Source organism: Linepithema humile, chromosome 4, assembly GCF_040581485.1.
Source record: "Linepithema humile isolate Giens D197 chromosome 4, Lhum_UNIL_v1.0, whole genome shotgun sequence".
Taxonomy (NCBI): domain Eukaryota; kingdom Metazoa; phylum Arthropoda; class Insecta; order Hymenoptera; family Formicidae; genus Linepithema; species Linepithema humile.
Window position 1 is genome coordinate 18,090,503 of NC_090131.1, and position 17,794 is coordinate 18,108,296.

Genomic DNA, 17,794 nt, shown 5'->3' on the forward strand with positions numbered 1-17,794 from the left:
GTGAAATGGCTTTCCATCGGCCACCGGCGTAAAAGCCAGCCAGCCAGCCAGCCCAGGCTTTGGAGAACAACTGCCGCTGCGAAAAAGCGAGTGCAGCTGTAGTGCTGCAGCTCTTCCCCATCGTCGGCGTAACGCGGCTACTTTCCTCTCCGCTTGCATCGTTTTTCATTGTCTCGCAAAAATTTCCCTGGTTAAGTTCAATTTTGTTCTCAAAAAATTACATGTTTTATTAGCATTGTAAGTCAACTGTGTTTAATCGCGAATAAACCATCGAACTACATACTTGATGGATTTGATTTCGGTTATAAAATTTTCATGATAAATATATTATTTTGCAGTCATCTTTATGAAATATAAAAATTATCAGGATATAAATCTGCTATCTTTGATTGCGAGATGTACGCGGTGGTGTGAAAATCCAGAGGAATCGCAACGCGGGGCATTTAACGGGGTCGCGCCTGGCAGCGTGGGGTAAGTGATTCAAAACGCACAATAGCGAAACGCGAGGTGTATGAGCGTATTCTTATTGTTCGCGGAATGATTCAGGCGAGGGGATAAACGCGTGATAGAGGGAACACGGGGAGAGATGTTGTTGACGCAGCTGGTGAAACGAGACGCGGGACGCATTATCAAGCATCGAAATACCAAGGCGCTCGCGCCCTTTCCGTACACGCGGCTTCGTACGAATACGCACAAATGGGCTCTTACCCTCGGCAAAGTGCAAAGCGAGCGTATATTGACTTGCGACATTTCTGTAAACCGGATTCCGCATCGAGCACTTTCGTGCATGTGCGTGCACGCGAGGGTGTGCTACGGATTTGAGCACCGCGTCTGGTTTCCTCTGCTCGTCGTTGCGCCATTAAAATGCATACGTTAGTCGTCATCGCAGGTTCTTGATAACGTTTAAAGTAAGCTTCAGAGAGAGGCGACCGATTAAAGCGTATAAAATATCGATGAGTACTTTTGCTATTTTGTTTATACATAATTATTATATTTTAATTGCAAATTTGATTAAAAAGTATTTACCAGATGAGCGTTACTTGATAGTAATTTGATTATTATTTTTTATTCAGTCTCATTTAGTGCCCGGAAGTGCGGAGTTTCTTAAAACATTGTGTGAAGATTATTACATGCGGTTACTGCGAGCGCAACGGAGGCGCTTGGTTTACTCGAAAACGACTGCGGATTCTTCGGTAAAGCGTAAAATGATTTATATGCATGCGAGGTTAACACGGCGTAAAGGGAGTTTCGTGCTCGTTATGCAAGCTGAGCTGCGTTTAAGCGGGTAGTTTTATTAAAAATACCGGGCTAAAGATTGCAAAGGAGTTGGAAATTTCTCTTTTTCCCTTTTCTTTCTCTGGCTACTCTTTCATTTTTGGTCGGAAACGCGCTAATGTAATTCGAGCCGACTGTGATGGCAAACGAAAGGAGAAACACTCGGCGAGACTTTGAAATCAACACAAAGGTAGCATCTGTCATAAAGTATCAAAGTACAGAAGAAAGGAAATTTTGAATTCTTTCAATATCAATTATTTGTATGCAATCAATAATATCAAAAAATGTTTATATAATTTTATATCCGTTGCAAAGCTTAATAATTTAATCGTTTTGTTACCAGAATTTAATTGTGTAATTTTAAAGCAAATTTTGAATAACATACGCTATAAATTAAATATTAATTGGATTAATATATCAAATTTTCTATTACGAATTCTTTCACATATAATTTCGACGGAAAAAATAAAACAGACATTTTCCATTATAATACTGTCAATGGATGACATTTAAATCGAAATAATTTTCGAGAATTCTGAAAATTGTGTTTAATTCTTGTTAATTTTTTTTCACGCATTAACATCGAGCTACTATTTCGAAATATCTCGGTGGTGGCAAAAAACTGAGCCGCTAAAAAATGACGCGACGCTCCTCGTTCGGCTTGCCGGGGATTTTAATTTGTCGTAAAACAGTCCCGAATCGTGGAATTCGTGTAGTTTTTTCGCGGTATACAGCTACGCCGAAAGAAACGGACACGCATCATGAATACGTAAAAGAAATGGACGCAATATTGCGCGTATATTGCATAAAAGAAAATCACCATTTCCCCAAAGTGCTTATTTAGCGGATCTCGTATAACTTCATTTAATTGTGCACGAAATTAAGCGTTATACGTGTACTGCGAAAGCTTTTTATATCATGTTTAATATATATATATATGACGTAGTCTTTAGATAAAGTTAGAAATAAAGAAAATGGAAATGAGAGTAGATGTCTTGCAAACTTTCGAACGGATATTCTTGGATATTTGCTGGAAATAAGGAAACTTATTGATGATCTGGTCTACACGGTCGTTTCTCTACACAGTCTGGAAGTTTGGAGAACTGTCATTGTTGGACGGTCGAGCACTTACTTGTAAGGAAGAAGCACTGCTGTGAAGTTAATGGCGATGGAGATCCGTGGGCCAGAAGTGATCAGGTACCGGCAACGGATGTTCGGCGGATACAGTCCAGGATATCCGGGGCTGGCTAGAACGCATCCGTTGTGACAATCCGTGTCTTCGTACACCGAATCGCATTCTACAGACAAGAAAGCACGAGAGATATACGTTAGCGATGTAGAATTTCTATTCGCTTCTCTTCTAATTTCTACATTTATATGAATAATAATTTCAAAAAAGTTACATCATTAATTATATTTTATGTTATTATTTCTTGTTAATAATTTAGAAAAAAATATGAAAAGAATTTTATTACATTTTCCTTCAATTATCAGTAACGTCACTAAATAAATATATTTTAAGGGCAATGTCAGTTTTTTAATACTAAATTCGCGGTATTTTGATAACAATTTAAATATTAATTAAGATGTATATTAATTTATGCGCTGTACCGTAAATAAAATGTTTCCTGTAAGCTTATTAATGCAGGTAATCGACGATTACTGGTGCGCTGAACGCTGTCAGTTAAACGGCGACAGTCTGCTTCAATTTCTGACTGTTCGACAGGCGGGTTTTGCCGAGCGTAAACAATTTGCGGAAGACCGAAAATAATTAATATGTCTGGCGGCTTCATGAAAAATTCGAAAAGTGGAAAACGGACGGACGTGTCAACAGCAACACGTGCTGGCCAATTAGAACGAGCTAACGAGATATCTCGCATCCATCTCGCATGATTCTCAATTAATATTTTCGAGATCCGAGGTCCGAAATATTGCCAACTATGCGCTATAGATTATTCGTTATACGACCTGCATTACTAATTTAGTCACGGGCCACGAGTTCGCAGCATGCAGTTTGCATTTCCATTTCGGTGATTATCACGCGATGATATAAATTACATTAATATTTATGTAAATGTAAATTGTGCCAAGATATTCGTAAAAAAATTGACCGATCGTTTAGAACGTGAATTCTTACAAGCGTTAAAACATGCATTGTAAATGCAGTTTTATAATGCATTTACTGTTAGAAATTTTTTGAGAGATCGAGTAGCATAAATTAATTTACAACCAACAAAGCAAATAATTTTTGGAAGCGTTAATTTATTTCGTATTAACGATTTGTATGATTTATTGGAAATCGGAACGTTATTAGTTAATATACACATTATGCGAAAATATTGAGGTTCAAAGCTATTTTCGAAATAGGCAAATCAATGCATCCGTGCCGATTGTTGTAATATTCAAACAGTGATTGACAATCCGTTGCGTGTCCAATTATTCCACTTTCATAACGTATGCAAACACGTGATTTCCATAAACGCATAATGGACTCGTATTTATTACTGCCAGCTGCACACAAATACGAAAAAGACATTAATATCATTTTAATAACGTAGCGACGCATGAGGTTGATTCAGTGGCGAACAGAATTTTTATCGTCAAACAACGTCCACACAAAGAGTTTTGACGTTGAGTTTGCTCGCAGTGATTTTGTTCGCGTTTGTTTTACGGAACTATCCACATTAAGGTAGACTCGTTATCTTAAAAAAAAAGAAAAAAAAAGATTTGTCAGCCTGATTGTCCGACCGTCCTTCCCCTCGCTCTTCGCTTAGCTGTATAATTCCGGCGTATGCAATTGTCATAATGAGCAGACCCATTAGATATGAGACGCGTCCATCTTCAAGTACACGATTCTCTCAATTTATATAATGCCTTTTGCATCTCGCTGTGGAAATTCTCCTTCCAGCGTATAAGCGTATTTTTACCATAAACGACCCCGCCCTTTCCATTTTCCACCTTAAAGCGCGAAATTCTTTGAGTCCTTCATTCTCCGCGTCCTTGGGCGCTTCTCGTTTAAGCAGCAGTCCTTTTTGCAGTAATAATTGAAATTCTCCCAATCAATTAAACCAATCGTCGATCGAAAAAGCGCAACGGCGAGTTGCTAATTATTTAATAACAAGCGCAGCGAGGCTGGTACTAATTTCTTAGACACGGCGCGATCGGCCGGATGATAATTGGAACGTGCAGTTAATGGGCGTCGATTGTTTGGCTTCTAAAAAACTTCGAGTTCGTTAATTGTACGTGTAATTGAAAGGGTATCGAGTTTTATTATCTGTGCGTTAGTTTGTTCAAAAAGTTGCCTCGTTAGCGCGAAGGCGGCTCAAACGGATACACCGTTGGCCGTGTTAATGACATCAAAGAAAAAGTTTTACGACACTGCTGCACTATATAAATATAACTGTACAGTACACTCGTATTGTATATTATCGAGCCGACTTTGTTTTTTTCTTTCTACAACAATGAATACATCTATCAATATTAACAAATGTTTTCCGTAATTTAATAAAAATTTTAGAAAAATTAATTTTTTTTTTTTTCTACAACAATGAATACATCTATCAATATTAACAAATGTTTTCCGTAATTTAATAAAAATTTCAGGAAAATCAACTTTTCAGGAAATTTTTTGTCATTTTAGGAAAAAATTATAGAGATAACTGAGAGAAAGAAATATATGGAAATATACTTATAATTATATCTCTTTATGGAAAAATTTATTTATTTTTGCACGATTGAGTGTTGATGAAAATGCCGTCAGTCGATTTTCTGTAAGCAGGCGTAATTATCGCACCGGTGGATGCACCAGTTGAGAAACTCAATGTCCGCTTGTGCGTTTAAGAGAGTAAAGGTGAAATGCTTTAATGCAGCGATAGAAAGGAGGAAAGAAAGTGAGGGCTCTATGTAAATGCCCGCAGAAGACGCGCGGAAGACTTTCTTTCGCGGTACGCCATAACGAACCCGAGGCGGAAATGCTGCGAGAGAGAGAAAGAGAGAGGGGAAAAAAAGGAATGCTCGTTTCTTCCGCGTAGTTTTCGCGATTCGGCAAAATTTTTCTACGGAAGGTTCTTCTTTATTTTCGCTCTATTCACTGGCCGCGAGAAACGCGCGGTGCACGAAGCGAGGCTCTAAAATGTCGCGCACCGCGCGCTTCAAGCGAGGAAAGCTGCAAAAATTGCATAGGCATTTGTACGATGAAGGCAGGAAAAGAAAAATAAGCAACGGCGAACTTGTGATAGGCGCAATTAACTTTTCGACGACCGTCAGTTTTTGAATAAGCGTCAGCTTTTTTCTAGTGAGTTTTGTGTATAAAACTGAAATTAAAATTATTTCCTGCTTTTATTTCTAATTTCGTAATATTCTGCCAAAAATTTTAGTTGTATAAAATAATTAATGCATCCGCAGTTTGACAAACATTGATATAATTAATTAAAATTTAATAATTACGAGTAAGCGGTTTTTAACGAAATTCGTAGGCAATCATTGACTGCAGTTTGAGCTTTTAAATAAATGGTAAGCTAGAAAATCGTGGGAAAATACAGTGAAATGAAATGGTGCGTGAAACTTTCCACAGTAATACTCGTCTCGTATTTCGATACGTGTTTGTCAACACGTTTTATTTCGTAGATAGATATTTACAGATTGAAAAATTAGGTTTGGCTGTTGTATAGCTGTTATAGAGTGTATATTATACATTATTGAAATAATATATACAAAAACACACATTGCAATTCCGATTAAAAATTTATGAGATAAACATTTATTAAAATGTGAAACATAATTGTAAATTTGACAGAATATATTTTAAACAAATGTTTGTTTATTTCAAAATTTCCATCTTTCTACTTATTAATTAATAGTATTAATTTTCTTTAAAACTTCTCAGCGCTTTAAGTCCTCTTAATACATAAACAAGACGAGATGCACTGAAATTTTAGTAGTATGTACGTAAAGTAACGTGCTGAGATCTGTGCTGGACTTTCAGTGGAATAATCTATCTTAAATGCGCCAGCTAAGAGCACTTCTCTAGTAAGTGCAGTTTATGCGATTGCGCGATTGTACGGAAAGCAAGGGGAGAAATAGAGTCAAGCGATAGCACAAGCTTGTAAATCAACTGGATTTCTTATCAGCAATTGATCGCTTTGTCAGTTGATTAACGTATACTTTGTCTTTCAATCCATTATGTTTCTGTATTTGAATAAACATTCTAATTTTAATTTCTTTAATACTTTCTGCGGCAACGAATAAATAAATAATTTCGAATAATTTGTTGTAGACAAACATATAAATAAAGTACAAAATTTAATTAATTTAAAGCTAAAATGCCTATATATATATGCATAAATATTGCTCATTCTTTCACGATAACATCCGCCCATGTGAAAGATACATTTTGAAAATAACATTTTTTTTAACAAGGCGATCTTTTTTAGTCGCACAATTGCTTCCTCTTCTTATATAAATCACCCCGGAACGTCGGCCGGTTCTTCCGAACGGGAGATAAATTCGAAAGCGGAAGGGCCGACTTCCCTCGTTTAGTGGGTGGGCAAGCGCGCAGGCTGCGTAAATGCACGTGTGGGGAAACCGAGAGGGAAAAGCGGAGCCAGGTCGAGCGGTAAGACTGCAGATCGTCTTTCCACCCACGATTGATCTGTTTGTCAATCGGGCGGCGCCTCCACCCAATGCTTTCTTTCTCGCTCTGTCTCTCTCATTCTCTCTCTGCGCGTTGCCTTCCGTTCTTCTTTCGAGGACATCCTTTCCCTCCACCACCTATCATTCTTTCGTTCGTGCCTCTCGCACGTTTCCCAATAGGACGAGGGCCGAGACCGTGTGCCAACGACAAAAAAAAGACCTCGCTCTCATCCGAATGGTGGAGTGACAGTCACGTCTCCTAGTTGTACGTCCCGCGCATATGGATCGCCTCGCCGCGACCTTCTCCCGAGGATAATCGAGAATCGTTGTCGTCTCGTTACAGTTTACTGTGAAGGGAAGCTTTCACGAGGGTCGCTTTTACCGTCGCGCGGGATTCGTCCCTCGCTCTTCTCAGCGCGCTCCTCTTCTTATCGCTGCCTTCGACGCGCGCCTTTTCAGTCGCCACTGTGCGGCACCTCGAAAGAAATTGCTGATTGCCCGTTCCGCATTTCCTTCGTTTCACGGGACGCATTTGTCATCTCAAAGGCGTGTTTAAAGCCGATTTAAAGTGTGAAGATCCTTTGTAATTGTGATCAATTACAGCCAAAATACTTGTGCAAGAAGCGGAGAGATTTTTTGAGGAAGAACTACGCGTTAATAAAAATAAAAGTAAAGTAAAATATTGTATTTTACTGTTCAATTTTGTGTGTGAGTTTCACTCCAAACGAGTTTGACGCGTTTGTAATTTACGCACGTCACGTCACACAAATGTTGTAAAATTCAGCTGTGAAATATAGTTCTATTTTTAAGTGTAATAAGAAATAAAACGACGAAAGTGTTCTTGCGTATTTTTTTTTGCTCTTTGGCGCACCGGTTGTTCGCGAATACGGCTTATATTTCTCGGGGTGACGGCGGGTCAAAGAACTCTGGTATGTCATTACACGATATTACCAGACGCGGAAGTCCAAGGCACATATATACGAAACTTTTCTCATAACAGCGTCGTGCAATTTTTTTAAAAGGGCTTTTCAATTTTCTCTCACTACCTACGACATACACAACGCAGCCATCAAAGCGGTACAAGATCGCCGTCCGATCGAATGGTATTTAATTGATTGATTGCAGATAATGAAGAGTTTGAAAGCTAAGATTTATACAGGATGCGCCAATATCATTAAAGAAACTTCTAAAACACACACGATTTAGTTTAAATACTAAATTGTTTACCCAATTATCTTCCAGTATTTTTTGCCGCGAAATTACGCGGACGATACTCGATCTCGAGCAATTTAAGAGAATCCATGGCTATCTTAAAGCCATCCCGACTAGATTTTCGCAGAGAAGTATCGACCGCATAGGAGATTAGAAAGGCGTCGCGTTTAAAGATAGAAATCGCGTAGTCGCGTCGGGAAGATCGATACTGGTGGTATAACCCGTTAACGCTTTCGATCACGACGGCTAAATGGCTTCGAAACTGAACGGTTCGTCGTTGCCTCCTTTCACTTAAGCCCGAACTGGTCCGCACTTAAGCTCGTATAATTTTCGTTCTGACTACGGAGGGGAAATTACCCCTTCGTGTTGCTCGCGCGAGGAAATTTGTGCGTTCTAGCCGTCCCACCTTTTCCCTCCGGCGTTCACCGTTCACATTTTCCACATTCACCGACGCGCGGTTCCAGAATTATCATCGTGGACGAGAGTTCTCGAAATTCATGCCTTTCTCACATTTTACCTGAATTTCGCGCGCGAGAGAGAAGAATACACGCTCGCGTACACTCTAGCGCTTACGAATCCCCGCCTTCGTTCTCTGCCCGTTCTATTCGTCGCGATTCTGATTTCCCGCTGTGAATTTTACAGGCGATACGCTTGGGGCTTGGTGAACGTTCGCCAACGTACGCTTTAATCGAAGAGGGCAACGAGGTTAACGCGTAACTCGATTTTACATGCAAAACGCGCATCGATAATTTGCGAACATGCTACGGGGTTTATGCTTTAGCGAGTTACTTAAATAGTTTGTTTTTGTTCCGACGCGGCCTGCAGAAAGAGTCTCGGGTAGAATTGCTCCTTTAATTTGCTCGCGGAAATGTTTTCGCACTCTGTTTTACAAAAGTGTTACAAAAACTGTTGTTTATTTGTTGAAAATTTCTGAAAATATTGTTCCCTCGCGAGAAGTGCAAGCAGGAAGTTACACACAATCATTATTTGCGCAAGAAAAGTCCACTTTCGCGACTCGCAAATTTGTCACAAGGGTGTTGAGAAAAATGTCCATTTACATAGATTGTTCGCAGTTGAACATTCGCGTGATAAGCCACACCACGAGGGTGTAATTTACAGGAAGATGAAGTTTACCGTCATGGGGAAGCCGATAGTGAACTAGGTTGTTCGCGTGTAGTTTAAGCAATAGTCTATGATAGGAGCTGCCTGGAACAGGATGTGTTGCGAGCGCGACCAGGCAACCAAGTTTACGTAGCACCATAATCTCACTTGTCCAACAGATCACCGCTTTCGTGATTGCCTCGTGACTTTAGGCGCGCGTTATCGAGCCCGTGACAATGCGGTACAAAATGTTCCATCAGTATAAGATAAGTCAATCTAGGAAACAATTTTGAAGATTTTGTAGTGGAAGATATTAAACGGATTAAATACTAATCTTCTGTTTTTAATCAATAAATTTAAATCCAAAGATTTCTCAATGTCGTAGTTTCTTTTAATAAACGATTATAACAGTTATATAATTCTATGAAAAATTAATTTCGAATATTGTAAAAAAATAAATGTTTTGTCGGCGAAATCGTTGTTGAACGAGTACAAAGTACACTCAAAAATGTGGGTTTAAGATACTGAGCATTAAAGCGTAACATAATTCATCGCAAAAAACGAGTTGAGCATCTTACCCGTATTGTTAACCGGATGTCCGCCTCTCACCGGCCAGCCGACAGACGTACTTGTGTTGGACGAGAAGCTGAAGTAGGCCAGGAACTGCGATCGTGTTGTGTTCTCGTTTATTCTGAAACACGTGCATTTCGCATGTAAGCGTGCGCCTCATATGTGCGCGCAACCGCACCAGGTTTTGTGCGTTGCGACAATAAAAGAAAACATTAGCGTGATAAATTGCCGCGGGCCACCTACGGTCGGCGAGACGCTCTTCTGCCTGTCTCCGCTCCGTGACGACCTGCGCGCGCTGGTCACGGTATTTACGATGGGATCTTGACGCGCGCGGCAGGCAAATTTACGAATTCTTTCAAAGTGATATATAGCAAATAACCGCGGGGTCGATGTACTCGCGCGATTTATTGCGGCCTGTTTTTGTCATCATTCCGCATGCGGCTCGTAAATCACCGCTTGCGCTTTTATTGACGGACCGTCCTTGCCGGACGTTGCGCGTTTCACCGATAGTCCATCGATGAAAAAAGCCTTTCAAGCGGGTTTCAAGAAATTCGGCCAGATATAAAACGAATAATTCGCGGTGAATAACGATCGTATAGCTATCTGTCAGTTATCATAAATCAATAATCTTTTATATTATCCGCGTATAACGTGTAAATAATGGGCAATTTTTTAATGTAATTATTAAATTTATGTAAAAATTTATATAAAAATATTTCTTTATAGTAATCAATTTTTCTATACATTAGTTGATTAACATTTTAAATTCTTTCTTTGTTTAAAATATAGGACTTTAATGCATCGTAGTAAAAAAAAAGTATAAATTTTAAAATACTAAGTCTATCAAATTTTATAATACAAGATTTCAGTGTCTAATATTGAATAAAATTTAATTAATCTTGATCACATAGAAAATCCAATTATCACTATTAATCTCTGAAGTAATGCAGAACGTGACTGAAAATTCTTTGCGCACAGAACTAGATTGTGTTTAAAATGCGTGTCAATATGCCATTGTACGAAGTGCGAACTTCTTGCTAACAACTCGGACACGCGAAAGTTTCGTTGTCGCAAACGGCTGTAAGTCCGGAAACTTTTTCCTGTAAACGACAGGGAAGTTGTATTTTTCAGCACAAGAAGTCTCAAAGAAGGTACAATGTTTCCTCCAGATTGATCAGACGTCAATTGAGAACTGAGAGGATCGTTTGTAGCACTTGGAAGCTATTTAGAAGGCAAGCGCGGCGTAGTGTTTCGTCGAATCGCTGGGTATCAATATCCGAACTTTGTCGACGCGAGGAAACTTGGCGAGTTGTGAGACACGTGGTGCATGCGAATTTTCGTCTACAAGTAATACAATGCTACGGTCGAAAATTACACAGAAGGGGCACTGTTCTTTTCATCGCACATTTTATACGGCAGAAAATCGAGAACAGTTTGGAAAAACTAATTAACGTAAAAATTGTATTATTGGATTGTGAAACTGTTCAATGTTAAACTGAAGTTTTAAATTAATCGTGATCGTGAAAATAATTGTTATTTTTCTTCCTATTTTTGGTTCATTTATGTGCGTTCGAGATATCGCTAGTATTTTTAAGAATCTTTCCGTTTACCGACGTTTTCTAATTTTATATTCAGACGCCACTGTCTTCGCTCCTTGACGACCTATCGTCGCAACACCTGAGAGATCGTGTCCGTCGCTAAACCGCAGTCAATTTGCTGCTCCCAGGCCAATTCCGAGAACAAGGTCCGGAGATTGTGGCGAACGTAAGTCAGAAGTGGACGAAGAGAAGACGAGAAATGGACCTCGCAGCGGGCACCATCGCGGTAGAAGGCGTCTCTAATTCGATTATTTAGTTAGGTCAGGTTAGCTGTACTCGGGTTAGCGTCAGCTGGGGCCGAAGGTTATTCGAGGCACTCGTAACTCCTATAATTGTATTTACTTACAATAAATCTCCTACCTTCGCTCCTTCATCAGTCCCATATTTGATTAGTTGCCAATCCGGTGGCCACCCCATCGCGGTTCAAAATCTCGCGTTGTGCTTAACTCACATTAATATTATTGCTAGTATTTACTTTAATTTTCTGATTAATTGACGCTCAAACTGATGTCAAGTTTCACCTACTTTCCAGAGATCGATCAGTTCGACGTTATGTGCGATTCATGCTAAACTTTCGCGTAGACATACGTTCGACAAAGTCTGAATATTTCATCAAACGGTCCCGTGTTGCTCTTTGGAAGTCTTTATAGACACTTGAATATTTTAGAGCTATAAACGTAAAATCAAATATTTACATGCATTATATAATATTGGCGTGCCGTTAGTCATGTTAGCTGTTATGCGATAAATCATTTATTATCACAGATATTAATATAAATATAATAATTTGTAGCAATTGAACAAGCTTATAGAATACATATTTTAATTTTAAACGTTGATTTATATACTGCACTTTTTAGTATATTTTTATGTACTACGCATCTTGTATCTTGTGAAAGATTCTCGTAAAATGTTATATCGATCGCGGTAGGACGAAGATGGCCTCTCAAAGAAAGCTGAGGTTAAGCAAATCCTCGAGACGGTGAAAGAAGACGGCGGTAATCCCTGCGGGGCTTACGAAGATTAGGATGCAAATTTTAGAAAGCATTAGACGAAAGCGTCGGCGGCGTTCCACGCGAGGGCAAAATCCTTTTCGGCATCTATCGAGACGCTAAACCGATTCAGTATGCCATTAAAGCAGGTTTATTCCCGCGGTCGGCAAGTCGATAGCCGCGTTATAGCGAAACCGCGCGTAAATTTCTACGCAGATGCCAGCGAGGACCATGAAGATGGGACTTATAAAGTTCCATGAAGCGAAATGCGAAGCGAGTCTTCGAGAGCTTCAGGAGCACGGAATCGCAATTTGTTTGCGACTCGAAGAAAATTTCCGCGTTCTCCTGCTCAAATACAGAAGAATTTTATCGTGCACGAGGATTTTAATCATGAACGAGAAAGTTTACTGGGCGTGAATAAAGGAATGGCTGTTTTTAAAGAAATGCTATACATCTTACAATAAAATCCCTAACTATAATTTGTTATGCTTCGCGCAAAGCTGTAAAATTATGTAACTTCTATGCGATATGATAATTTTGATGTCATCCTAACATAATTAAAGCGATCACTATGCTTTCGATTAAATTGTAATTTTATTATTTTCACTATGTCTGATTAAGCATTGGTGTACCTGCTCTGAGAAAAAAACTTTCCTCTATTATTAAAAAAATCTTGCATTTCAGGACGTCTCGCAAAGTGCGTAGAAACTTCTCGGCGATGGTATGGAGATTAAAATGCAAATTTTTGCAGCTCGACGCTGATTTCCAAGAAAGCCGAAGGACGCTTTACACAATCCTCAAAATATTAATTTTCGTTAGTAAAGTAATAAAATAAAATCTCTGCTGCTAAAATTTTCCACTTCGGATTATTGTAATATATTATTATTCTGGAAAGTACTTGTATCAGGTTTGTGGAGAGAAACTCTTGCATTTGTCAGGCAACGCTTAATGAAGGTTAGATGCACTTCTGTCTGCAGCAAAAAGTTGACAAAGGAGTCACCGGGCCCTTAACTCCGGAAAGAAAATAAAAGGCTTTTTATTCGTGAAGAAAAGAGACGGCACAACGAAGAAACGTGAAAACATAGCGCGGCTGAAATGGACTTTTACCTTTCGCAATATGAATCTATCGTCTCCAATGTACGATACAACATCAACGAGAAAGAGGAAAACAGAAAAAAGGATTGCTGCTTGTCTCTTTCAAACACTGATAAAGTACATATATCGAGACTCGTCTTTGTTTATAAATTAAATAGCACAAGCTCATCTTTTCACGGAAACTGCACACCGTTGAATTTTAATAAATGAAATTATAAATATCTTATATTTTTCTTCATGTTACATTACGGAAAGTTGCATTAAGTAGAAACATCTCAGTTTATAATTCCGTCGAACAATTTCTATTATCATACTTTATAATCGAAGTTTAGTCACATTGTCGTTAAAACTTTCGCGAAATATGGATTTTTCCGAAACCGATATTCGAAAGTTTTCGTGTAATATCATCCGAAAAAGCTATCTGCCGGCTAATAACAAAGTTTGGGATATATAAAATATATTTCACGCTCATCCAGTCGTTCGTTTGAGGAAGTTTATGCGCGTCACTGCAAACGTGTCTGCAGGATCTGTCCAATAACGGACCCGTCGTTTCTTTACCCGAGGAACAAAATTAAGGAGGAATCGGGCGGCTGCACGGGTCCGGTAAAAGGTTCTAGTTCGTTACTGTAACGAACTTCTTCCCACGATCTGATCCAAATTCCGATCATGTCGGAAACCTTCGAAAATAAACTTCTCGCAGGTCACCGTACTTGCGCCGCTTTAGAAATCTTATATCGTCTTTACTTTTTGCCGTGAGAGAACGAGATATTGCAAACAGGAAATTCGCTTAAATCGTATGTAGGAGATTTGTGTGAAAATGCAGAAAACGCTCAACAATTCTCAACGATATTAGATTCTCGTTTTTGAAACATTGCAAACGCGTGAAGTGAAAATTCAATAAAAAAAAAAATAAAAAAAATTACAAGCAATATTGACAAACCAAAGGTAATAACATATTGCCGAGTAAATATAAAGCGTTACAATTAGTCGAAATATGTTAAGTATCACAGAATCATATAAACCCTCTCTAAACGCAGCGTACAGCTCGGTGAACCGTGCAAAATTTGGTCAACCTTTCGTTCATCCGCTTATTGATTTCATTTGCGTTAATAATCCTTTCGCGCGCTAAACCAACCGGTTATTATGCTTAATTTTCAAAGCTTATTATCTTGGTAATTGGCCAACTGAATTTGGAATATACACGTTCTATATATTGGCGCACTGGGACTTTTGCCCGTATAATCGCGATTTAAACGGCCTATGCGCAAAAACATTCAATTTACGTCAAGTGTATTCAGTTACAAAATTTTCAACATACTACCACGCATGATAATCCGCCGTGGCGTTTATCATAAATTTCCGGCTGCCGACGTATTGCCGTGTCAAGCTTCGAGAAGTATCCTGTATAATTAAAACATAGTTTCATAACGATCCTCGTGGACGTGTAATTAAAAGGCGTTCAGCAGTTCCGTACTTCGAATTTGCAAAATGCGCGATATAGCGCGCAATAATTAAAACACGTGTACTTATGCGATTAATTTTAAGTCCGGCGAGTGGATACTTTGAAATATCGCGAGTTACACAACACTGTTCACTTGCACAGTCAAGTTTAAATAAAATGAATATATTATGCATTCCTAACTATGTTTAATCCTCTTAATTTTTGTTCTTCCAAAATTCTTGAAAATTGTACATTCTTACGTTGAACCACGTCAGGCTTGGGAATATTCTACGCGAGAATATATTACCGCAACCGCGTGAAATTTATTGATAATCAGTAATGGTACGACCAGGACGATCCCAACACCGAATGATATATATTGTGTGCACGCACTGCGGTCTCGTTCTTCATTAGCGACAGGTTAATAGGTAACGCGGGAATATTGGCGCCATTAAAAAGACCGATTTCGAATTCGTGAGAGAAAATAACAGATGCAATCTGTTCGTTATCCAGAGAATTTTGAGACAAACTATTTTTTTTTTCAATTTAGCTGCAAAACATTCGTTCCCTTTGAAGTATTTAAATTCTTTTCGCGCGTATCGCCATAGGCATTTGTTTGAGCATGCTATATTTCGGTTATTCGTAAGGTTATGTCAGACGCACACACAATGTGATAATGGAAAAATAAAAATTTATTTTCCGGAACTAGTTAAACTAACAATACGCAACCAAGTTTTGCTCCCATAAGTAAATAAATTTTTAATTTTTTTATAAAGTTAAATCATTACAATTGGATCTCAATTTGTTTTTTAAAAATATTTTATTGAACTATAAGTATTGTATCTACAATGCAATTCGGATTCTCGAAGAAATATGGTCGGGCACAAAAATAGATCACTACTTGTCATCCTCGGAGGTGTTGAATGCATTTTAAGACATGACAGAACACGCGCCAGTGTGTAAAATCAATTTTCTCGCGCGGCACGTCTTTTCCGGGATTACAAAACACTTCGACAGCCGCTTGGCATGGCAAAGTAAAAGTCGCGGATCGAAAGCCGCGCCGGATGTAAAGGAAATAAACGAAGCGACGTAGCGCGAGGAAGTACGCGAGACGCTCTAAAGCCGAGCGGAAACGTAGTGAGAGAGAAAGATTGGGCAGCAGCTCTGTCGAAACGTTCCTTCATCTTTTCTGGAATCGTCTATAGATACATATTTTCTCGTGGCCCGATGTGTGTTTCCGAGAAAACATAAGTACTCGCCGATCTGACGTCGTGAAATGTGTAAGACGCCGAGAATGATGACGAGAGTCAGAATGAAAGGTGAGCGTGCAAAAATAAGACCGGTCGATGAGCAAGTTTTTGTGTAAATGACGTAGCATCGGCGTTATGCGCGATTTTTTTTAAATTGCTGTTGTCGAGCGCATCCTGCATTCTATCGCCTAGATCTGTTTTCTATACGCGCGATTGCGTGGAGGTGAATCAATAACTTTCGTAAAAGCAACGTATTTTACGTCAAAAAGATATCCTTTCATACGAAGAGTATGAGGATTACAGCGCATGATTTCTGCGGGTGCTTCAAGGCATGCGATGATATTGCATTGCAGTATGATATCTTGACTTCTGCTTTTTTTATCGTATTGTCATGTATCTGTTATATTTTACGAGAAATGAACGGATCGCTTATATTACGGTATCAAATATTATTCAGGTCAAAATCGCCAAACATAATAATTCGCAACTGACACAATAACAAATATTAATTTGCTTAATTTCAAATAAATCGCGAGCAAATTTATTCGTATTGACAACATTCGATATTGCCATCGGACATCGAAAAAGGGAGGAAAATTATCTCGCGTTATTAATCACGCGAAAGGTTTATTTTCGATATTTCCGTTACTTTCAGCTTTCACGGGAATCAATAAACTCCTTGCAGCAATTTAAAAAAAGGCGTGCGCGTGTGATCGAAGGGAGTTCAGTAAAGCAAACGAAGGGGGAGGGAAAACGAGAAATGTGTGTCGGAAATTCGCGTAGACGGAACAGCGAGGTTAAAAGGGGGCCCCTGTCAGAAAGCTTCGCCGCGCTCATGCGATGGAGCACTTGCAAATCCATGTTTCCTTGGGAGAATCTCACGTTGCGTGTGGATAAACGTTCCCTTTGCCGTAACTGTATATTTCCAGACGAATGTAAGCATCGAAGCGAGTGCGCGCGATCGAAAGAGAGATGCTTATGCGCCGTAGCCTCCTCGCTCGTACGTCGACCCCCGTAGGGAAACGCAAATACTAAAATATTTTCCCGAAGCTCTGGAAATACTCTCCGAATAAACGTGACGTAACTGTCTTCGCGTGCCTGTGCAAATTTAAACACAAAAGCAAATTCGCGTTGTCCTTTCTCGCCAGCGATGCGAATGATGCAAATTGTTCGGTAAATGTTTAAGTTTAATTATGTTACGTTAATTCAATAAAAAATTGATTGAAAAGTATGTTTGATTTTTCTCAGATAATTTAATTGATATTTAAGCTTTTAATTCTATCGTTAGAATAAAGTTAATTTTCTCCGTTTGTAAATTTATAAAATGCAATGTAAATAATTCACGCAATTTGCAATTTAATCTATTAACTAAATTATTATCTATTAGCTGGATCTGCTTGATTTTATAAAGCATTCTTATTCGAGCGCAGTGTGAATAAACTAAAAAAATGTTTGACAGAATGGCGATCTAGACGTACGTAAAGAGTAGGTTGAAGCGTTCGGAGGCACGCGAGTAATTCAGAGATAAAAAAGCGAAGAACTCCGGCACCGTGCACGGCGTCTGTATGCCCCTTCATTCCTGTTCGATGCTGCCGTAAATCCATATCGCGGAGAAGAATCTCGAATACC

The 17,794-nt window shown here is 39.0% G+C and overlaps 1 protein-coding gene across 5 annotated transcripts in view; it reads right to left on the reverse strand.

Moving 5' to 3' along the window:
* Positions 1–17,794, reverse strand: part of LOC105670882 (uncharacterized) — a 206,103-nt gene that overhangs the window by 51,436 nt on the left and 136,873 nt on the right. For all 5 annotated transcript variants that reach the window (XM_012364625.2, XM_012364626.2, XM_067353803.1 and 2 more), the window contains exons 6-7: positions 9,798–9,910; positions 2,408–2,573 (exon numbers count right to left, since the gene is read on the reverse strand). In XM_012364625.2, the coding sequence (XP_012220048.1) occupies positions 2,408–2,573; positions 9,798–9,910 (279 nt within the window). The remainder of the gene's footprint in view (positions 1–2,407; positions 2,574–9,797; positions 9,911–17,794) is intronic.